The following is a 24141-nucleotide window of genomic DNA, read 5'->3' as shown; positions in this document are numbered from 1 at the left end:
GTTTACCAAATGTTGCGTTTTGCACCCCTTTGACCGCCAATATCTATTCTCGTTATTTAGAGTTTTTGAATATCTGAACACTAATGTCTGAAAAATGGTTTAATAGATACAAGGTTTAGAAGGCCTTTTTTTTTTCTTAAAAAAAAAAAAAAAAAAAATAGGGACCATGGGTAGGGAACTCCGGTCCACAAGGGCTGGTGTCCTGCATGTTTTCTATGTCTTCTTGTTGGAACACAACTGATTCAAATGATCAACATTTTTCTGCAGCTTCTGCGGACCTTGCTAATTATCTGCATATAAATCAGAAGTGTTGCAACAGAGAGATATAGAAAACATGCTGGACACCGGCCCTCGAGGACTGGAGTTGCTTGGCCTTGTTTTGTTATCATTATTCACATTAAATCAGTTTTAAATAAACAGAAAAAAAGTCTAATAAACTCCCAAGCTAACAGTGTATTGGATGTAGTATCATCATCATCCATCTTCATAACACAGGCAACATCTGATGAAAATTATATGAACACATTTTGTTTTGGAACAAGACGAAATTTTCACATCTTCAGATGGAATGTTTGCAAATGTTCCCGCTGTGACGCTTGCTCTACATTTCACATCAAGGGATGCTTTGGTGGCTGAGAAGTGCACACAAATGTGTGTGAATTTGAAGAAAGGGGACATGGGAGAAGGGAGGTGGGGGTCTCTGATGGTGGGCGCCTGAGCCAATCAGCCGTCTAGTGTTGCCTCTCCTGATTCTTAATTGGTCGCCGCTCTTTGAGTGAGTGCGCTGCTTTTCAGTGCCGCACAGTGGGGAAGAGACGGGAGACTGCCGAGGACCATCTGCATCCGGACCATCCATTGTGAAAAGCGACTGTTTGTTCAGAACAGAGCATCCCGGGGGTTCTTTGGTTGAGGCGCGGCTCCTCTTTTATTGTCTTTTCATCAGTCCTGCTGGGTGACAAACAAGACGGACAAGATGAATCACAGCTCAGCTGAAGCGGAGACCGAAACCATAGAGCCGCTGCGTTACCTCAGGTAGGCACACCCCCACTTTGCCACTTGTCATCTCTGGGAAACCTTTGTCATGAGATGTCAATCATTTGGGTTGAATGGGATGCAAATTTACACTTGAGTTCAGTGAGGATGATGATGATGCTCACACCATACATACTTCAACCAATTTTGTTTGCATTGTATCCACTGCTCTTTTTGTTTTGGATCAGAAAAATGCTGTTAGGATTTTTTTTTTTTTAAATTAAGTCATATGACAAAAATAAAGTCCAAATGTCATTTATCTGATCTAAGTAAGATTTAGATTTTTCTTCTTGCATGATTTGATTATTCTTTAAATTAGTCTGACTGAATTCTTGTAAAATTGCATTTAAAAACTTGAATTTTTTTTTTAAATTCAAACTTTGTTCTTATAAAATTACTTTTATCTCATGAAAAAAATATTCAAACTTTTTCTTATACAATTATTTTTAACTCATGAAGAAAAATCTCAAAAGATTATTACTTTATTAGGCAATTAGTTTTTCTGGTAATAGGTATTACTGTGACAAAAGGACTACAATAAATCTGACAAAATTGTAAAAAAAAAAAAGCCATCTTTGTATTTTGACTTCAACCAGTAAATGTCGGTAATGCCCATTGAAGCTGGTGCCACCTCGCCGTAAAACAAAACGAAGAAGAAAATGACGTCACTTCCGGGTCACGAACGAGTCGTGAATTGCATTTCCCGTTCCCCAACTGAACGGAGATGTGAGTGAACTAGTCAGTGATTTGCATTTCCAGTTCATCGCGAGAACGGATCAGTGAGGGCACGAATCCTGACTTTCCCGTTCGCGAACGAGATAATGGGTCAACTGCCTTCCTTCCCGTGCATCAACGGATCAGTCAGTGAACGAGTTGCGTCTCCCTCCTGGCGTAAACTATGTAAGCCAGAATGTCGATTTACGACTTGCCAAGAAAAGAAAGAACCACTCATTGAAACACCACTTCTTTTATGCACGTTTTCTCCAAGCTAACGGCTAACTTTATTGCATGAAGGGATGCGCCGTTATGCAACAACGGGGAGATTATGCTTCTCTTTGGGTAATCTTATAACACTTAAAATAACGTGTATGCATATATATACGCCTAAATATTGTTATCCAATATATCTACTGCAATTTCACATTAGATTGCTGGTTTGAAATTTACTTTTATTATTTTTATTTTAATAAACATTAAAACCTGTTGAAACTTGTCTGGTGTTTTATTCCTTGTTTTTATTTTTTTGGGCATGAAAACAAAAATCTGACAATATGTATGTGTTTTACGTTGTGTAATCTGTGTTGGTGTCCGCCAAAATAAAGAGAAAGTAGTCAAATACACATTCTTGACACGTACAAAAAATGCATAAAGTTATTAGGTACATCTGAAAATGGTGGTGTACCTAATGGAGTCACAGATCAACCAGCCAATCAGGAGGTGGGGGTGTGGCACTTTTCACTTTCAGTTCAGCTTTGGCCATCATTTTTCCCTAATGAAGTGGCCTGTTATGAGGTACATCTGAAAACGGCGGCGTACCTAATGGAGTGTGCGTGTGACGTCACAGATCAAACAGCCAATCAGAAAGTGGGGGTGAGGGCGGGTGTGGCACTTTTCACTTTCAGTTAAGCTTTGTCCATGATTTTTCCCTAATGAACTGGCCTGTTATTAGGTACACTTGAAAATGGCGGTGTACCTAATGGAGTGTCCAAGTGACGTCACAGATCACACAGCCAATCAGAAAGTGGGGGTGAGGGCGGGTGTGGCACTTTTCACTTAAACCAGGGGTGTCGACCTCCAGTCCTTGAGGGGCCGCGTTCCAATATGTTTTCCAAGTGACCCTCGTTAAGCGCACCTGCGTGAAAACTTTTAGCCACTTTCACGTTCAAAAAGAGCTAAAACTTTTCACGCACCTGCACTTAACGAGGGAATCACTCGGACACTCCATTAGGTACACCGCCATTTTCAAGTGTACCTAATAACAGGCCACTTTATTAGGGAAATATCATGGTCAAAGGTCACAGGTGTCAAGCTCTAGTCCTCTGGGCCGCGTTCCAACATGTTTTCCAACATGCCCTCGTTAAGCGCACCTGCGTGAAAACTTTTAGCCACTTTCACGGTCAAAAGAAGCTAAAACTTTTCACGCACCTGCACTTAACGAGGGAATCAATCGGACACTCCATTAGGTACACCGCCATTTTCAAGTGTACCTAATAACAGGCCACTTTATTAGGGAAATATCATGGTCAAAGGTCACAGGTGTCAAGCTCTAGTCCTCTGGGCCGCGTTCCAACATGTTTTCCAACATGCCCTCGTTAAGCGCACCTGCGTGAAAACTTTTAGCCACTTTCACGGTCAAAAGAAGCTAAAACTTTTCACGCACCTGCACTTAACGAGGGACTCACTCGGACACTCCATTAGGTACACCGCCATTTTCAAGTGTACCTAATAACAGGCCACTTTATTAGGGAAATATCATGGTCAAAGGTGTCCATGATATTTCCCTAATAAAGTGGCCTGTTATTAGGTACACTTGAAAATGTAAGTGTACCTAATGGAGTGTCTGAGTGACGTCACAGATCAAACAGCCAATCAGGAGGTGGGGGTGAGGGCGGGTGTGGCACTTTTCACTTAAGCTTTTTCCCTAATGAAGTGGCTTGTGATTAAGTACACTTCATATGGGCTTAAATAGGTACACTAAACTAGTATAAAAGAGTGCGGATGGCCAAGAGGTTCCAGGTCTAAATAGTCGACTGGTTAGTACCACGGGCTCTGGCTTGATAAGACCTTGGTTCAATCCTGGGCATGGGCGCACATCTTATTGTGCTTTTAGAACTGGAACCTCACATGTATACAAATGTAAAGAAATGAAAGTATTTATGTGTAAATACATAAGGTGGCATGATACATAATTTTTTTTTTTTTTTAAGTGAAAAATGCCACACCCGCCCTCACCCCCACTTTCTGATTGGCTGTTTGATACGTGACGTCATTCGGACACTATTCGATACACCACCATTTTCAGGTGTACTTAATAACAAGCCACTTCATTCTTCTGATTTTTATGTTTTAATTGGAGAATATAAAAACAAGGAATAAAACACCAGACAAGTTTTAACATGAATGTTTATTTAAAACAAAAAATTAAAAGTAAATTTCAAACCAGCAATTCAATGTGAAATTGCAGATATATTGGACAACAATATTTAGGCGTATATATGCATAAACGTTATTTAAAAACGACTATAAGTGTTATAAAATCAAGATTACCCAAAGAGAAGCATAATCTCCCCGTTGTTGCATAACAGCGCATCCCTTCATGCAATAAAGTTAGCCGTTAGCTTGGAGAAAACGTGCATAAAAGAAGTGGTGTTTCAGTGAGTGGTTCTTTCTTTCCTTGGCAAGTCGTAAATCGACATTCTGGCTTACATAGTTCACGCCAGGAGGGAGACGCAACTCGTTCACTGACTGATCCGTTGATGCACGGGAAGGAAGGCAGTTGACCTATTAACTCGTTCGCGAACGGGAAAGTCAGGATAGGTTTTCTCACTGGTCCGTTCTCGCGATGAACTGGAAATGCAAATCACTCACTCACTAACTCGGTCACTCATCGATCCGTTCAGTTGGGGAACAGAAAATGATATTCACGACTCGTTCGTGAACGGGAAGTGACGTCATTTTCTTCTTCGTTTTGTTTTACGGCGAGGTGGCACCAGCTTCAATGTGCATTACTGACATCTACTGGTTGAAGTCATACGAACTGAAAAAAAATCACAAAAATAACGGATCAGTCTGTACGTGTGTGTGTGTGTGTGTGTGGGGGGGGGACAATTCGTTGAACAAATCTTTTGAGTGAACTGATTCTAAAGATTCAGTTCACTTGAAATAACTGGAATGCACATCACTAACGTAATTCCCGACCTTATATGTAATACACCTTATATATAATACATTGTTGCAAATACATGAAAATGAAAGCGTGAGCAATTATTCACTATGGTCTGCTTGTGCGCGTACATCCACATCCACACGTCTAATGAATTCGCATTTAAAATATTCATGCCATTAAGCACATGGCTCATAAATCATTTCCAAATGATGCATTCATATTCATGAAGCGTGATGGGGAAGGTGGGACATGATCCAAATGTTGGCTTTGCCTCTGCGCACGACTGAACCTTCTGCTTGGTTAGAAGTAAACTAATGAACGTATGATCTATGGTCACGTTGTCATGACGACGCTGGTTTTCGTTTTGGCTTGTTTAATCTTTATGGTCCGCGTGGGGTTGGTGACCTCCCTGTTGGTCAGATTCTTCACTTCACTTATTCAGAGGACTTTCCGAGGTTCTCAAGAAAATTGATGTCAGTGGTTGTTACATTAATAGACTCGTGTTCCTTGTCTGTTCCTTTCCTTGTTTTGGATTTAAATCCAATGAAAAGGGCTCAGTTCTGTTTTCAAACCTCTTGACTGTGAATAGCATCCATAAACGTGTTGGTTCTGAAGTAGAAACCTCTTTTATGACAGCATGATTCAAACTACTTTGGTTGTCGTTAGCTCATGAAGATTAGCATTGATTACGTTTGTAGTCACAGGTACTTTGCCTTTGAATCATAATTCCCAAGGGTTTTATTACACCGATTAATATGAATCATTATTTTTTGACAAATATGATTACTTCCCTTAGGATGCAAAGTTGATTGTGTCCCCCCCCCAGGCACTTTCTTGATAGAGGAAATGAAGACATGATTGCGGCTTCTCCCCACTCAAATACTGACGGGCTTATCTAATCAGACTTTAATAGAAAATTATGGACAAACAGTGCCTGGGAGCAAACCGAGCTTCTCAGTCTCGCTGACCCAATCATTTGACTGTGCCTATAAATAAAAATGGCCGGGTTGTCACACGGCAAAATGCAGCTGCCGGCATCTGAACGTTGATGTGGAGGCAGCGCACAGGCCTGAGGAATAATAAACAAGCTGGCATGATGCGCCGGCGTCACAGAGCGCCACCGGGTCAGGCGGCTTGACTAAACGGCAGGTGAGATGGCTTGTCAGGGCTCACGTGTGCCAAGTGGAGGATGACGGAACATTCATCAGCACGTCAGAGTAGAGAAGTTATGATACCATATTTCCCTCGTGGTCCCATCTTATATTATTGCATACACACATCAGAATCCAGCAAAACAAATTTGAACAATTTTCTAATTAAAAAAAAAAGTTGCAATATCTCAATGTTATTAAAAGGGAAGACAGTATTTAACAAGAAACATTGACACACAAGTTGCCTTTGCGGGCCAGATAAAACGATGTGGCGGGCCGGGTCCGGCCCCCGGGCCCTGGATTTGACACTTGTCCCATATCGCCTCAAAGAATCTCCATGCCTTTAACCGAAGCAACTATTCTGAGACAGTTTGAGAGCAGACGGAAAAGGTTGCATTAATTCGACAAGCTGAAATGTCACAAGGAATTCAGCTTGTTTGTCTCACTTAAGAGACCACCCACTCTCGTCGGAACAGGGTCTTCTACTCACACTGACCTGCGTGCAACCTTGTGCATGTTTTGCTCGACACATTCTCGCCTCCTCTACAATCTTAATTTCCACACCAAAGATGAAATGCTTGAGAGCTCAAACAAGATAGTTTTTTTTCTGGACTTTTCCCAACCCCACTTTAAACATCATGACACTTTAAAACGTCTCCTCCATTCATCCAGAAAACATTCGGGTTGCGAATAACACATCTCACACATGCGGGCCACTTATTGACAAATGTTTTGTCAAATCCTCTTCTGCGTTTTCAAGTGCTGTGATTGGCTGGTGACCAGTCCAGAGTGTGCTGGGAGCAGCTCCAACTCACTCGCGACCCTGAGGCCAAGCACTCTACAAACCGATAGAATTTTTAAAGTGAAAGAACTCTGTTGTTCCTATTTCATGACGCTAAATCCCGTCAGAGGGTCCTGATGGTAATTACGACCGATAAGAGGCTTTTGTGTTAGCGGGATTTTCTTTTGTTAATGACTTATTTGTATGCGTGTTTTAGTGTGGGTGGGGCGGGGGGGAATCAATGAAATCGACTGAAGAAAATTGATCTGCGCTGAGCCTTTGCGGGCCAGCGAGCGTGTTAAATGAGCACAGGTTGGGTGAAATCACGCATCACAAGCATGATGTTTATTAGATGAGGCTTAGATATGAGTCCTAAATAATAACTATGGATGGATGCCGATCACTGGTAGTTATAGAGATTTAATGAGTGTGGTTCTCTAAGAATTTAATGGACCATAAAGCATCCTTAAATTATCCACACAGATGGGGTGGGAAAGATTTGATCACCACTGCAGCAACTGCTGTTTGCCTTGTGGAATGTTTTTTTTTTTTTCGTGCAAAATGCTACTTCCTTTATCCGCACATGTAGTTCCTCGTGGGCGTCCTGCCAGCAGTGGTCAAGGTTCTCCTGATGGAGGTGACAGGCTAGAGAAAGACATTTTCTTCGTATGACAGAATTGTATGAATACTGCGTGGGAGTGCTTGTCATGTGATTTCTTGCAGCAAAATAATCTCTGGTTGCGAGCCACATGCTGCTTCACCACAAATGCCTGCTCTAGTGAATTTCCATGACAATTTCTAGTTTTTTTGCTGGTTGTCAAGGAAACCAAGCTGGTGGCAGGTGATGGGATTATGAGAGGATTCTCAGCGGTAATGTTTAACAAGACGTAACCGCCGCCATCGACAGCATCACGAGCAGTTGATTGATTCCCGATGTGACAGGCTTGAAAATGTAATGACCTGTGAAAAGAAACGCAGAGTGAGGTGTTATTATTTTTTCCCTCCTCTCAAAATTTCACAGCATGACAACATGAAACACAAATATTTTTTTAAGTTTGTTTTCTCTTGTGTATGTTATCGGATATCCACGAGTGGAACTGCTTTGTTCCTGTGAGTCAGTGCCACCGGGCAGGTTTTGGCAATCGCCGGTAATTGGCTTGGCTGTCGGGTTCAGTTGAATCCCGTTCGGGGAGCCGGATGTTTTTTCTTTTCACTTCATGCCAATTGCACAAATGTCTTTTGTGTAGCGCTCTGTTGTTGTTTACCCTGCACGCCCACCAAACCCAAGTTACTTGCCAGTAGCATATCATAATTAACGTTTTCTAGAATGCCGAGAGCAAACCAATTAAATTACTAGCAGAGCCGGTGTTATAATAACCAACATCAAATGCCATCATGGCTGTAGGATGACATTTTAAAATTGCCCCCCCGCCCCTTTAATTGAACTATTTGGTTCACATTTTGCATGTGGTCTATTTTCAGCCAATCCAGCATTTCTAATGAAGCAGTCGGTGGGAGTGCAATGGATTTTTTTGGGTTTCTTGGATGTGTTGATGGGCAGTTGCTAAGCCCCCCTCCCCCAATCTAGTCTGAAAGCCGACAGGTTAATAGTGACGCTTGAGGAGGCGAGACGGACAAAGACGGCAATGTGGAGAGAGGCCAAGCAGTCTGATTGAAAATAACACTTGAATTCTCTGGGCTACATACAGCCCATTTGATCCCCTTCTAAAGTAAATAATACCCCAGTGGAAATATCGTGAAAAGCCAGAAATGCTCTTAATACAAAATACCAGTGACAAATGAGCAGACATCATCTTTTATACATACAGCGAGGACAACATGGACAAGTAACTAAGCAAATATATTATATGCTAATGAATTCCTTTCTACCACCCACTCCCAGTCTGATTTTCCAGCCGGCAGCTACATTTCGTCATTATTGTTTATAATAAAGGTTTGCCTGCATCTCAATCCACAGCAGTGCTTTTTGGACAACTGCACTGATGCACTGATTTCTTCCCTCCCGCCTTTAAGTGCCACTGAAGCACTAATGAACCATAACTATACAGGCTACGTGGTGATTATGTTCTCGTTCCTTTGGAAGTAAAAGCTGAGGAGGCAATGCACATACACACTCCAAACACAAAGACATCTTGCTAAAAGGAACAGCCTTAAAGTCATTAAAGCTACATTTTTATAATGAGGATACACTCCTTGGCGTTGCCATAGCAACCCCAGATTTTTTACTATGCTACCCGGTAATATAGGTGGACCAACTAGTACACATCATCTTGTCTTAGTGTTTTTTTTTTGCAGCATAATTGAAGATTGTGAATGGTCGTTTGTCTCCATGTGGGTTGACTGGTGACCAGTTCAGGGTGTACCCCGTCCCCAATTCTTAAAGTCTGCTGAGATAAACTTCAGCTCACCAGTGGCGATAATGAGGACAAGGATGGATGGAGCTTTGCGATTGAAGGGGGGAGCTCTACGGTTGAGTGACCCACTTTTTTACCTCCGCCAAGGGCGCTTCGTTGACACCATCCACTTGTTTATACATTTACAGGATTACCATATGATGCCCCCCCCTTCTGACCCTAATATAAAAGAAATGCTACATGCACACTGTAGCAGCTCAGAAGAACGCTTTTTGACGTTTGGGCCGTGCTGCAGCTAACAGAAGCTTAACATCTATTTGTTGAAGTGCTAACAACATATCATCACGAGCACACGCCAAAGAGGGCTGGCTAATTGCTACTTGATGCTGAGAGGAGTCTCACAATAGATTCCAAATGTACTCGAGTTGTACTAGGCTGGAATATTTAGCAGGCTGGATTAGCATAAAGAACACAATGCTATAGAGCACAGGTGTCAAACTCAAGACCCGGGGGCTAGATACGGCCCTGTTATAGATCTTTTGATAGTGACCGGTCATGTGTTCTGTTGCTGCAAGGTAATAGCTAATAATAATAAGATGAAAGTGATAGAATAAAATGAGAAAAGTACAATGAGAGTGAAACAAGACGCAGACATCCGTTTCAAGCACAATGCCATTGATACAATGAGCCCGACACATCTTCGTTTACAGCATGAGCCATCCGTCTCATATCTCATCTCATCATATGACTCTCCTCGAACCTTATCGCTAACATGTCAAGGCTGCATTTCACTCTGGCCTTTTGCCAATCAAAGACGTCACAACCTTCACAACCTGTGAAGAAGGTCTTCTTATTCATCATCATCAGCGGCGCCATCTGCCAAGAAATAGCTGGGAAAGCATTTGCTGGCATTCTAAAACAAAAACTCGGAGGAACTCTTTGGACAAACCTCAAATAAATACTCATTCAATTTAGAGTGGAAAAGTGAAACATGGTGAAGCAGAGTGTGGCTGACCTTTTGATCGCTTCCAAAATTTGTCTCCATCTCATTCCCGAACATTGTGCTTTTTGTTTTGCTGAGTTGGACACAGTGTATATTACGAGGGTAAATCTTTTTCTTCCTCCCTTTATGTGGCATTGCCGGGGACAAACAATCCATAAATACAGAGGCTCACATCTAAACACGCACAGTCAAACCAATACAAGTGGGAAAGGTCGGCCGCATGCCAGTTTCAACGTGGTGGATCTCTGGTCTCTTGTGGTTCTACCTACTGCTGAGCTCATTAATAATACACAACTTGTATATTGTGTTTGTTGACACTTGGTGTGTGAGTGTGCGCTAATCTCAACACATCCATGCCGCACATCCTGGCTAAAGGGCCGGGAGTCAGATTAGGAGACAAATGATTTGGCCTACAAAGTCTGCCTGGCAACAAGACACCAAAAAATGCATTTTGTGACGAGGCTAAGAATGTAGCAGTAAAGTCAAGCAAAGACTTTTGACTGTTACTTTTTTGCTAAATGAACAGTTCGTTTGTTAGCTTCGGCTTGTTAGCTACTTTCAGCAGACAACGTCTCAACGTCCGCTAGCAGTTAGCTTCTCTTTGACAGACAAAAACGTTATAAAATGTATCACATCAACATACTTTGCACTTGCTTGACACCAATTACTACTTTCCTATTAGCTTTGACACCATCTGTTTAATACGGTATCGATGTATACATTTAAAGTGATCAAATCGGTGGTCATATGTCATCATTAACGTGTTATTTGGGAGGCAGCCATTTTGTGTCAGGCCTAACCAACTCTAACCTGATTCTATTGATTGTCTGCTTTGAAGCCGAGCAAATGAGCTGCATTATTTTCTCTTGCCTTTGCTGGCACCATTGCTACTTTAGCGATTACAAATGGCATTTTACAGCAAGGACGTGAAACTTCCTTGTAGTTAATTACAGCCGTCAGACGCCTGATGTCCTCCCGATTCCAATTAGCCGCATGAGACCGGCGCCGTAGCTCATGCGCAATTAATTTGGCAAAAAGCTGTAGTTAACGCCGCTGATGGCTTTTCAGAAGCAAGAATGGTGATGATTGTTATGAGCCTTTTTACTTTTACACACATGAACGGCTGTGATAAGACTTAGGTAGACAATGTGCGGCTTATACTGTTTTAGAATCAGTGTCTCATTTTAATTGACATATTATTTTACCGACATTACAAATACACCCGCACCATCTAATCACCTGAATTGTATTCCGATCAGGTAGCAGTCAACTGGGAATGCTTTGCTTGCATTTTAATGAGCGCACGAGACAGCCTTTATTATACTTATTTATCATTTCTTTAAATGAGCATCACCTGACCGTCGTTGCTATCGGCGATGTAGCACAAATGTTAAAACTCTTGACTTTAAAAGCCAAGCAGTGAGTAAAATTTAAAGACAAGAAGTGAGAAGATGGCCATGGAGATGTAAATCAACCCGATTCAATATGCGCAGGCGGTAATTCAGACCCGTTGGGCCGGAAGCCAGTTGACTGTGTGTGTCTCTCTCATGGAGCTAAATAAGGCAACAAAAACAAAAACTCGTGATGCAATGCAGTTCTACACCATTGCAATATGAAACATACTACTGTGAGAGTACCTCTCTGACAGTGTCAATCAAACCCGGATATTCTGTATATATTTTATAGCTGACAAGATGGGTTAAACTGGTTAAGGCAGACTTGAGTGATTGTATTAGAACAAACGATGGCTTTTATTTGCCGTCCACAAATCAATCAATCCACTGCTGCAGCCTAAGTGAATCCCAAGTCGCTGATTTGATAAGCGCTACACTGAGCACGTCAACCGTGACCATATGGGGGTACGAGGACTCCTCCCCCCACCCCCCTTGGGCAGCTGAGGCTCTCTTTTCTGCCACCTGATCCTCACGCCAGTCATCACATTATTGGATGCTGTTTTTTGTTCATTTTGCGTTATCCTGTGAATGATAGCTTGTTTTCATATTTGCTTGACATTTCCGTTGACATCAGTGTTTGGCTCTCCGCTGCAAGACTTCATGTAGGCTCACACCCCGGGGGGGGATGATTCATGATGAAAGTGGTCATGTTCAATGACATGCATGCACACCTGGTGATCGCGTGTTTAGATTGAGCTCTTAATATTTGTCACTATCACGCCTTATTATAACAATAGCCCAGAGAGGAAAATAGATTTTGTCTTGCTCCTTATGTATGACAAAAAAAAATGTTCCATTAAATCGGCACACACAATGAATCCAATTAAGTGGGGTGAGTCATCACTGGTGTGTTTGTGTCCCTCATGTTGGATAGAGCGGCTAAAAGGACAGGCAGATAGCGGCAGCGGAGGAACACTAAAGATAGGTAATGGGAGCGCTAACACGGACAGCACAGTGGCAAGGCCACACGTGTCAAAATATTCCCATTGTTGTATTAAGTTTTCTATCTAGGCTGATTGGTGAATACAAAGTATTCAAATACACAGCTTGGTGAGAGTTATGGACAAAGACTAAGCTGATTGAACATATAATTTAACGCCATGTTTTGGCTCAGCTACTTCAAATTCTGCGCAGACTAGAATATACATGATTGCGTATAAAGCCGTGAAGAGAAGGAACGTTGTTGGATCTATTGAGCGCTGCGCTTTGATTCTCGTTGTCCTCTCCGAGGCAGCATGACCAATGAATAAGTCCCTGATAGGAGAACAGCCCTGAGCCTTCACAAGTATATCGACTTGATTACACAATGGTGGAGTCTAAAACTGCACTTAATACAATGGATGCAACAATTAACCTGATACAGCGGCTAAAAACAGACAACGGGCTGACAATGACAATTTAATAGAAGCAAAAATGTAGCAAAAAATGCTTAATTCTTTACATTCTCTTCAATTATGACATTGCTGTCTTATTGTTGAATATTTGAGATACTGTTTTGAGCTCAGCAGCTCTGACAATTGAGCTGATTCGAGCTGCATGTTTCTGCATGTATTTGCATGTAAAATATTGCCACAAAAGATTCTTATACCTTCCCTGACAGTTTCATTCAGGTGAGCATTGTTATCACCGCGAAAGCCGATTTCTTTGTCAGGTTCTTTTACATTCCAAGCCTGGTGCTTGGTCTGCCAGGGTTATTTTAATCCGCCTCCTTATCGCAGCAGCACATCACGTTGGAAAGGTGGAAATTAAGTGAAGCGAGATGGAGGTTGATGGGGAAAAAAAAGTGTAGCTTTTTCACTCTGGCAGCGTCCGTGAAAAATGTCAGCTCCGTCTATCCCCTTATTATATGTTGCAGACTCGGGAGGATACTTGTCTGTGAGTTTTTTCGGTACACTAACTAATGTTGTTGTTGTGTCATTCTGGTTCATGTGGCCGACCGCATTTACCTCCCACTGGGACTATTTTATCGTTTCAGTTTGATGCAAGAGTAAAGCCTACACGTTCATTAAAGGCTGCTTGAGATCACGGGTGAGCATCTCCAAGGGAGGGGTGCGTTGAGTGCACGCACAAATCAAATCTAGCCCTAGGGAGATGCAACAGGAGCAGATACTCAGGTTACTTGATATTGCCGCCAATGACAAAGCACGGTGCATTAAAAAAATGTTAAGATGATGAATTCATTACGATAAGCAAAAGGTAATTATAGTGGTTGGACACCCCTGCGTCGTAAACAGAATTGTGATTTCTGCCATGGAAATGAAAAAAGTTTCAACAAAGACATCAAAAGTAAAGATGTGATTTTTATGAAACATAATGTTTGTCTGGGTCGAACGCCCTGGGGCAGTGTCCTATAAAAAGTGTTAATAATTGGTGCTTGAGAAAAGTCGAACTAGTCTGCAACATTGTGCTGCTCCCTGGTGGCAACATACTCAAGCGCACACACTTGGAATTGAAGTGAAAATCAAATGAGGAAAGTTGGCTAATCCACCCAGAGCACGTAAAATTGAAGCTAGAAATGAATTTTGGTGCTTCAGCTAGCAGAGAAGGTCTCGATGGCCCTACTGGATGTTATTGGGTATCTCCTCCGTGCATATTTGGACAATCAAGAGCACTGCTGACATCCTGCGACCTTTCTTTTTGCTCTGGAACTTTATAACCCCTCAAGTCAACAAGTGCACTAGTCTCAAAGTCCATGTGGTTTTGGTCTCCTTGGAGCTGGTGGCTTGAAGTGATCTTTGCAAAGATCAACTTGTCTCAGTCGCTCAGGAAACTTCCCCGAGGTGAGCTGTGGGTGACAGCTGCCATCGCCCCATTGGCTCAGGTAAATGCCATGGATACACTAACATGCTTACACGCATACACATATATGCACACAAATTCACACACACAGACACAGCTGTGCCTTAAAGGAAACTAAAAGCAGCGCAAATTAGATTAGCACCAGCAGCACGGTCACCAGGGAGTCAAACGGCGCCGAATGTGTGCACTCCCACTTTCGGTGGGTTCACACACACACACACAGCAACACATCAAATGAACTGGAAAATAACAACAACAATAGCAGCCTATCTTCAAGGTTAAAAGCGTGGAATTGTTATTGAGATGACATTTCAACAACAAAAAAAATAATGAAATAGTCAGCGATTCCCCCAGGCATGAATGTGGAACGCTGAATGATATGAAATTCAAAAGAGTCTAAAAAATGTCTGCCTTTAGAGAGACACGGATATGAGCTATAATTTGAGGGACGCAAGCTCAAATGTCTTTTTTCAGTGCATCCTGACTGCTCATCTGAGCAATAAAATTAATTATCTTTTAACTCCAGTAATGAGTGGAAAAATCCCATGAGGTGAGACTGTCAAAGTGATTATTTTTAATTATCTTACTTTTACAATACAGTTTATGATACAAACTTGTATTCATATTTTTGGTATGTGGCAGTTATTAAAATTGCATGAACGCCACATATTTAAAGTGTGATTAGCTATCAAGGAAAAGCTACAAGGAGCCTTCCTAGCCAAAATTCACCCGTCTGAATCTCCTCATGAAGTATTTTCACTCCGGTATGAAATAGAAAAGAAAATCTCACGTAGCTTCTGCATTATTCCTTCTGATGTTTTCCTCCAATCCTCTGAGGGGCTCAATTAAAACCCTCAGCTGGGGAACACACCTCGTTTCATCTGCAAGGAGTTGCAGTGCCTACACCAACCACTAGGTGGAGGTAAAATGCAGGGGATGTTATCTACAGGGGGAATAATTCAGGTCTGATGGTTTGTGCCACATCAAAATGGGGCAATAACTCACATGCGCACTTTTATGGTCAAAGCAGTAGCATTAGTCATGCTGTTGCCATGCAGAGAGTAGCACGGGCCAGGTATGACTTAGATGACATATTCACTCACTCATATAGTGCAAATGAGGCACGATGAAGAATGCCGTTCACTTTTATTAGTCACTCACAAGGTCTGTTCTTTTCATGAGCACGCTTCCCAGAAGCTGCTGACTGATGATAGATGGTAGCCAAAAACACCACAGCATGAATGTAGGATCAGTTTTGTGCCACAAGAAATTGTGCATTTTCACTTCCCAAAATTATGACAAATTAATTACAGGCACGGATTTTACACTGGGATTTAATTATAGGGTATATTGAGATGAAATCATTAATTACTTCAGGATTAATCGTTTTTGTGACTGGAACACTAGAAGACGCAATATTTTGGCGCCATCTAGTGGCATCTTGGTACTAAGGAACTATGTTGAAATGAGAGTATGAGCTTCATTTTGACAGGGCATATAATAATGCAAGCATTATGATAAATAATAGACATAATAGACATAGAAAGCGTATTAAATTGACTTCTTATGTGATCACGTTTTGTGTTGTAGTAAAGGCGAAGCGAGCGCCATTGAGACAGAACTCTTGCGGGACTACAAGTTTGGACAACAGCAGCTCATTGAGATCTGGGGACACGCCTGCGCGCTCGCCATCTCGAAGGTTTGTACTTTATCGTGTTTCAGTGACCGCAACATCATCCACTCCTAGCTATTCACAGTAGAGGTGTCAAAATTAATCGATTCATCAACAACCAATTCGATTATCAAATTCATCACCACATATGTTAATAATCGAGTAATCGTTTTGACATTTCTTTCAAAAGAGATAATTCTGATTTCTCTTTTGCGTTCAATCCAAAAATCCTAACTTTTGGCAAACATCAATCCTTGTGTGATATTGCTTAGCTGTAGTTGTTTTAAATAAATAAAAATATCAGTTAATGAACAATAATGATGGACAATTAATTCTTAAATACTTTTCAATGCAAATGTTATTATTATAAGTATAAAAAAATCTACTATTTGATTAATCGATGGCATAATTGATATAATAACCGATTCTAAAAAAAATCATTTGATAGTCTGCCCTGCATTACAGTAATGGTGGAAAACGTTTTGATCTCACAAAAGCTGAGACGGGAAGTGTGCAAGTCAAACCACCGTGTCCACTTCCTCACTTGCACTGGCCAAGATCGCCAGCCTAGCCTGACTGAACAAACACGACCGGACTGCCGCCGCTGGCCGCAGCCACCCGTGGCACGCCGGCGCTTGCATGACATCACCGTTATTTGAAGACAATTACAGTCAAAGGAGTTGCTAGACGGTCGCATTTGGCCTGTTTCACAACCGACCTACTGCTGTTACTGTGTCCAGAAATACCACACCAATAACACACTTTACTTGCCAGACAGATTATAGGTTGACTGTAAATCAATCCCTCCACCGCCTCCCTCGCTCAGCAGAACCAGACTGTGGGCTTCTGTATCAGTCTGAAGCCGTTCATCACCTGAGTGGAGACAGGAGACATTTTGTTGCTCGGCAGCAGTAAATCTCCATTTTACACGAGCTCAGACGCTAGCTACACCTTCTCATATAAAAACCTCTGGGCTGAGCTTGAATGATGAGCGTATTTATTATTTTAGGGACCTGATAGTGTTTTCTCCAGACTTGATTGTAAGTGAAAGCGCATGCGAGGTATCCCCACGACGGTCGTAGGACCTAGTAACATTCCGTCCCTCACTTCATCTTCTCAACGAGGCCCCGTTGCGGTCAAACAATCACTTTGATGAACGATAAACAATAAAAAGAAAAGATGAATGGTTTAATAAGGATTCACTGTCATTCAATCTATTGAGAAATGTTATAAAGAGGCGTTAAAAAGGTGAAGTGGTAAAGAATGCTAAGAAAATGCTAGATACTTAGCATTAGCATAGCATCTGTAAAACATTAACGTCAACATTCTGCTCTGTTCTGTTCTATTATTTAATGGCATCTCATGGCTTCATGTTACAATTAATAGGTAGTTTTGTTAGTTTGTGCCGATTTCATTTTGTAATAGATGACATTAAATGTGAGCTATGTACTCTCCTCCCTTTATAGCAGTCCACTTCCAACAACATTCGGTTTCATAATAGTTTCTCCAGTGGCCTAAAACATTTCCGCAGCCAATATCAAGCATCTTCCCGCTCGCTCGCTCGCTCGTATGAAAGCTCGACTTGAATAAGTACGTGCAATAAAAGGAGACCGTAAAGGGAAGAAACAGACGTTCAAAAACGTGAGCGGCCAAACAAACAAGGCTTGACCATCCAAACGCGCAACATTTGATGCCGGTATTTCATTTTGTGGAGCGTGCGGCTTCACCAGCTGAACACACAACACATGATACTTGTTTTTGCAAATTTACTCAGAAGTACCGGGGCTGTTGACACATAAATATGTTAGCATAATAAAAATGACGTTATGAAATGTGTTTTTCCATCCTGGGTCAGCTGTCAGTCCCCCCCCCCCCTATTTTTATTTGTATACCGTGTAAATTTTCACTATATTGAGGAGAAATAAGGCTTATCGTTCTCATTTCTTGCCCGATTCAAATTCCAGCTCGCCACCCCTACCCAACTGCTAGCTTAAAATCTTACATCTTGGCACAAGATCTAGAATATTAGTTAGCTGATAAATGAATATTCTCATTGGAAATTAAACAAATATCTTCAAGTCTCTTTCTGTAACATCATCTGTCCCAGTGGATCCCGAGGGGCCGCAGGGACCTCGTCTCCATTTCCATTGAGACTGTGCCATGATGGCGATAGCGGCTGCCGTCTCTTCTACTTGGATTCAACGCTCGTGTAAATGGGATCCGAAGGGAAATGACCCATTTACCAAATGACCTTATTATTATTAATAGGTGGGAAAAGTTTTTTTTTTTTTTTTTTTCCCGTGTGTGTAGCTCCTTTAGTGGTCAAAGCCAAAATGTGAAGCCAGAATTTTTTTGGGGAGGTTCCGTGACATAAACCAGCAGGAAAGGTTTCGATTTCTTTAAATTGTCATTGAGAGGACTGAACGGGATTTGACCTCAACTGACAAACAGATTAAGGTCACGCTGTAATTTGCACTCAGGTAAATGGACTTAAAAAAATATTTGGTAACATAAATGGAAATATTAATATATAATATATATATAGTAAATTGCGCTTGGGTCATCATACCGCCTGCCACATTTTACGACTTGATTATTTTTAACCACGGTATCTACACAGAAAGTTTGAAATATACATCCCATTGTAAGGACACAGGTATTTTTTCCAAGAGATGGCAAGCCTGGGATGGGCGCAGATCACGTAACATGTTTTAAGCCGGATGGCATCAAAGTGCATTCTTCTTTCTATTTTGCTCCCCTACAAGCCTTTTGTCCTTGTTTCTAAGCATCAACTTTCTATTTGTGCTGTCCAGGCCTACCCCCTCAACTCTTTAGCAAAGAAGCAGCCAACGGTGTTGGTGATCTGTGGGCCAGAACAGAACGGCTCCATCGGCCTGGTGTGTGCACGACACCTGCGCATGTTTGTAAGTACAAAAAACAATAATCCGCAAACCTGCAAGGTCAAAATAATTGGTTGTATATGTACAGTTCGAGAATAGAAAAATTCTTGGTCAGTGGCAATTTTTCATATGAGGCAAGTCTCAGCATATCATTTCCTTCGTTGTCTGACTGTTCCCTATCGACTCGCCTTGTTCTTACGTGTGATCCAGCACAGTCCTGTGCACAAAGTTGCCACGGAAACAACATAATGACTTGATGCAGTGCAAGCTAACAAGAGCAAAGAAGAGGAAAAAGAATTGGAATGTGGATCGACATCGCTGATTATTACAGTTGGAATTTTAATTTAAAAAAAAATATCCTGCAGGTTATATTTTTAGCACGAGAGATTAACGACAATGTTCTACTTGGCGACCATAATGCAGATTAAATGCATTATAACTGCGCAAGACTGTGCTGCAGGTCCAAAAATATTTTGGGGGATCATTTACATTTTTGACCTAACTAGACTGATAAGAAAAATTGTGTATGCTTCAAATAAATGAATGAATAAATTTCACTTTACCCTGAAAATAATTTTTGAATTAACAACAAACAATATTTGAAGTTGAGATTTTTAAAAAAATTTGAAAATATGCATACATTGTGCAAAGTTGACAAGTATAAGACAAGTGTCTCAATTATTTGTTCTTTCATATGTTTAAATGTGTTAATGTGTTTTGGAGTATAGTGGGGTATTACATTTTTCATTTTAAAATAAGACATTGCCAAATACCAGCCTGGCATCCAAACATTATTACAGCCTTTTCCGTAATTTTAAAATTTTTCAAAACCCTTTAAAATGTTCCACAGCCATTTGCTGTGTTAATGTATCACTGCAGTTTTCCATGGACGTAGCCTAACTAGCTTTCCTAAGCAGTTAGCTAGCCACATAAAAACACCACATGATCACTCACTTTCCCCCAAATCTAGAACAAACTGTTCTCACCGATGAAAATAAAAATCTACATTTGACTTGCATCAGGATTAACGGGGCGTCCCAGAATATAATTTGAGCTCCTGTAAACGTCTCCGAGCAGTTATCCCATTACCCTCTCGGCGAGAGTCCTCAGACAGTCATGACATCACGCCGTTGTTCCTCTCATTAATGCTGTCTGCACGTGAACATGATGTCATGAGTCTGCCCATCGGGTCTCGGACTCACTGAAATTTCAAGACAAATTATAGTTTTGGGAGGCCGCTCCGAGGGCATCAAATGCAAAATTGAAACCGGATATGGACCTTTAATTTTTATGGATGAATGCTTCTGCGTGCTTTACCATATGTCTGTCTCACAAGCATAATTTATTGATGGTTAAAACTGTATCAGTTAGGCTATGAAAACTACCGTATATTACACCACGGTGCGGCACAAGTGAGTACTTAAACTCACCACTTATACCATGTCGTCATCTTTTCTGTTTTTTTTCTTTAAACCAAATTTTCGGGGTTAGCATTCGTGCCCCTTCGGGACCACGCTTGTCTTGGTTTTCTCCAAAATGGGGAAACTCGATGACTTTGGCTTAGGAGGACTCGCCCTGGTGCCAGAGCGTGTGTTGTTCGTGGTTGCGTTGTGATCCGTGTCAGCTGCAAGACACAAGGGGCCCACACGTGAGCGGGGGGGCCCACAGCCCCCCCCACCAAAATACAATGTAACTTGGTATTTAGGTATCTTTTGAGACAATTTGTGCTGTGCACAACAAACACATGGAAATCGATATTCGGGGTCTTCTGATTCAGCTGCTGTCACACATCACGCTAAACCTGAGCAGCCCCTAACTACAAACAGACAATTGTTACTTGGAACATGCAGTACAAAAATATCCTTGGGCAATGAGCCACATGCTGCTTCGCCAAGTCTATATACATTATTATTCGATGACATGTGAATTTCCATTACAGTTTGATATCACCACTGAGAGGGATGAAACGACACCTACAACATTTTTAGTGCCCAAACACAATCATGCGTATATTTTGGCGGGCGTTTTGAGTTCTACTTTCAAGCTTGCATATTTTTTTTTGTTCTGGTTTTCTATTCAGGAATATGAGCCCACCATCTACCACCCAAAACGATCCCCTCACAGTCTGCATCAGGATTTCACGGTTCAGTGTGAGAAGATGGACATCCCTTTCCTCTCGTATCTGCCCACAGAGGTCAGCGGGATCTTCACGGCATTCGTTTTGCTGCTTAGTAGCAATTTAAATAAACGCTCATCAATGCGACACCGCTTATACCGTTCAAGGTTGACTTATTTAGGATGAAGGTACAACACAATGATCTGATTGATTTCAAATGCAAGAACGACATCATCAGGATGCATTTTTGATCATATATGTCAATATAAAAATAAATTCAAAAGGTAACTTTGGAGGGAAGCTAAACGCGACACTTTATTTATCAGCTGCGTTAATCTAGAAAGTAATAAATAAAGGTTAAGTAAATACAAATAGCGGGAAATTACACTACTTTATTCTGAATCTCTTAGTGAAAGTATTTCTATTTCAGTCTCCTGTTGGGAATTATTTGCAAAAAAGAATGAAGTCATTCACCCTAAGGGAGTGCTGTGTGCTTTCACAGGTCCAGCTCATAAACGATGCTTACAATTTAGTGATTGACGCCATGCTGGGCCCTGAGGATGACGCCTTGGACATTAAGGAGCCCTACGCTGGGATTCTGGTCACGCTCAAGCAGGTCAAGATCCCCATAGCGAGTGTGGATGTGCCATCGGGTGAGTTTTAATCTCCTTGGGGTTGAGTTTTTCCGAGAATAAAGACCCATGTGGAGGAAAAATTTCGACTTGCTGAGTATCGACTGCACAAACAATTTACGACTTGAATGCCACTAAACAGGATGTAGACCAGTGTTGAAAAGGAAAACATGTCTGTATAGGATTACATTTATTTAATTATAATTTATTTATTTGTAATTTTATTAATCTCTTAATTTTCTTAATTTTAATTAATTTCTTAATCTAAATTTTATTTATTTAATTGTAATTTATTTAATTGTAATTTTATTAATTTCTTTTAAAATGTATTATTCAACCAGTGTTGAATTGCTAAGAGTGGGAAAAAATTATGTTAATTCCCTTAAAAATTGAACTGAACAAAAAAGGAAAAAATATCTGCACAGGATTACATTTAATTATTTATAAAAAAAAAATTATAAATAAATTTTATGTTCAACTAATTCTCTTGAGCTTATCTTCCTCAGGTTGGGATGTCGAAGAGGCAGGTGAAGACGGGATAAGCCCAGAAGTGCTCATCTCTCTGACAGCACCAAAGAAGTGCGCCATGAGTTTCTCGGGAAAGCATTACTTGGCCGGACGCTTCCTGCCGTACGATATCCAGAAAAAATACGACCTCAACCTCCCGGATTACCCGGGCACAGACTCTCTTATCGAACTGTAACGCACGGGAAACATTTTGATAGTGTCTCTTGGTTTTGCATCTTCCCGATGGGAAACAAACAATAATGTCTCAAACGTGTCTTTCGGGCCTTAGCCGCATTTGCTGTTCAGTGACAGTAGGAGGATTTAGAACCTGTGACCTGGTGTATTTTTCTGGACAAGCTTGAGCTGTTTTTGGTGTCAGTTTCCAAATAAGAACTGTAGCATTATACATGTTGGTTTTATTTAACTAAAGAGATTGACTTTTTTTTTTTTGGTTTGATACTGAAGCGTGCAACTGCTTCATTTTTATTTGCATTCAAGCAATATTTTGTTTTCTTCTTTTGCTATTACAAAATCAGTTCTTGTTGTCTAAATAATAAAAATAATCATTCAAACATTGTTTTTGTTATTGAATTTTTGGCAGTAGAATCTGAACAAAATGCACAAACCTTTCAATTGTATTTTTCAATTTCACGTTTAACGGCCACATTGGATACTCCCAGTCAACGATAAAGTATTTGACAAAATATCAATGGAAATTAATCAGTTAACTTTTTAGGGCGGTACAACTACTTCGAGAATTGAATCATCATAAATCGAATGAATGATAAATGTTGATTTGAGTACGCACACACTTCCACAAGCGTCAATCCAAACAAAATGCCATATAAAATCCGAATGGGGTAATAAAATGCAGGCTTGAGGTCAAGCTACTTGCTTTAGTTTATTGATCCATAACTTGGCTTAATGTGGTAATAAAAGGTGAGATCCGCCTGTAAACAGCCACGGACAAAAGAAGCTTTGTCATTGTGTGCTTGGAACTTCTGGTTTTAATAAGAACGACCAAGGGAAGCTCCATAATGAATGAGGTCATTGGTGTTTATTGTACAAATCGAAGCTTAAATTAAATGCTAATGTACTAAAAAACTAAGTGTGCGATCATAAGTGTCCAAGTCAATATAATGAAATGTCAGTCGTCTTTTTTCCCTCGCCTCTCGTTGGCATTGAACCGTCGGCTGACATTTAATTTCGAAAAAAACGTCCGTTGTCAGGAAACAAAATCTTTATTTTTTTTAGATTTGAAATGGAACATCCTGTTTTTAAACTTAACTTTAGCAAGGTTACACAAAACTCTACACTGACCAGCAAGACCAAATCACCATAACAGGCCTTCATTAAGACCGTAATCGCTGATTGTAAGCATGACCTCGCCTCACGTAAACAACGTACACATGTAAATAAATCATCTTCAATGCGCATCGCCGGAGGGCACGGGGATGAGCGTGTTTGTTTACAAAACTCGGGTTCTGGATAGTGAAAGACTTGATGGTAGCTTGGCTCTGCTTACACAGATGGACTTTGGTATGTCGGAGTCATCACGCTCCATCTGAACAACAGCTTTGTGTTTTGATAAGTGGAGAAACAATGTGAATATTAAATCACACAAAAGATCATTCTAGAGAACATTGTCTGAATTAATTAACGTTTTTAAACTTGCTTGACTATGTTTTTTCGACAGACGATAACATTCAGGCAACTATATATATCTGTGTATGATTTGTCGCTAAACACATGTTAAGCTAGCTGCGAGTGAGCGTTTAACAAGTAGCATTCCTAATTAGCTGCGCTTTGCGTACCGCCAACCATCCCAATCGC

General features: G+C 41.0%; 2 protein-coding genes across 4 annotated transcripts in view; one reads left to right on the top strand and one right to left on the bottom strand.

The window, feature by feature from the left end:
• The first annotated feature begins 655 nt into the window (after positions 1 to 655).
• yjefn3 (YjeF N-terminal domain containing 3) lies at positions 656 to 22885 on the top strand. The gene is made up of 6 exons (XM_049732236.2): positions 656 to 1032; positions 16072 to 16180; positions 18967 to 19077; positions 21134 to 21247; positions 21672 to 21822; positions 22308 to 22885. The coding sequence occupies exons 1-6, from the start codon at positions 974 to 976 to the stop codon at positions 22502 to 22504; spliced, it is 741 nt and encodes a 246-aa protein (XP_049588193.1). The 5' UTR covers positions 656 to 973; the 3' UTR covers positions 22505 to 22885.
• si:ch211-212d10.2 (uncharacterized protein LOC557710 homolog) overlaps positions 7169 to 24141 on the bottom strand; it is a 30444-nt gene continuing 13471 nt past the window's right edge. Inside the window, exons 5-6 of one of the 3 annotated variants that reach the window (XR_007484200.2) lie at positions 16925 to 17026; positions 7169 to 7810 (exon numbers count right to left, since the gene is read on the bottom strand). The gene's annotated coding sequence lies outside the window, so the exon portion shown is untranslated. Of the gene's footprint in view, positions 7811 to 16924; positions 17027 to 19071; positions 20678 to 24141 lie in introns of those variants that run through there. The other 2 variants (XM_049732238.2, XM_049732239.1) reach the window with 2 other exon arrangements.

Source organism: Syngnathus scovelli, chromosome 10 (genome assembly GCF_024217435.2).
Source record: "Syngnathus scovelli strain Florida chromosome 10, RoL_Ssco_1.2, whole genome shotgun sequence".
Lineage (NCBI taxonomy): Eukaryota > Metazoa > Chordata > Actinopteri > Syngnathiformes > Syngnathidae > Syngnathus > Syngnathus scovelli.
Note: the sequence above shows the minus strand (reverse complement) of the source record. Positions and strands in the feature narration are given on the sequence as shown.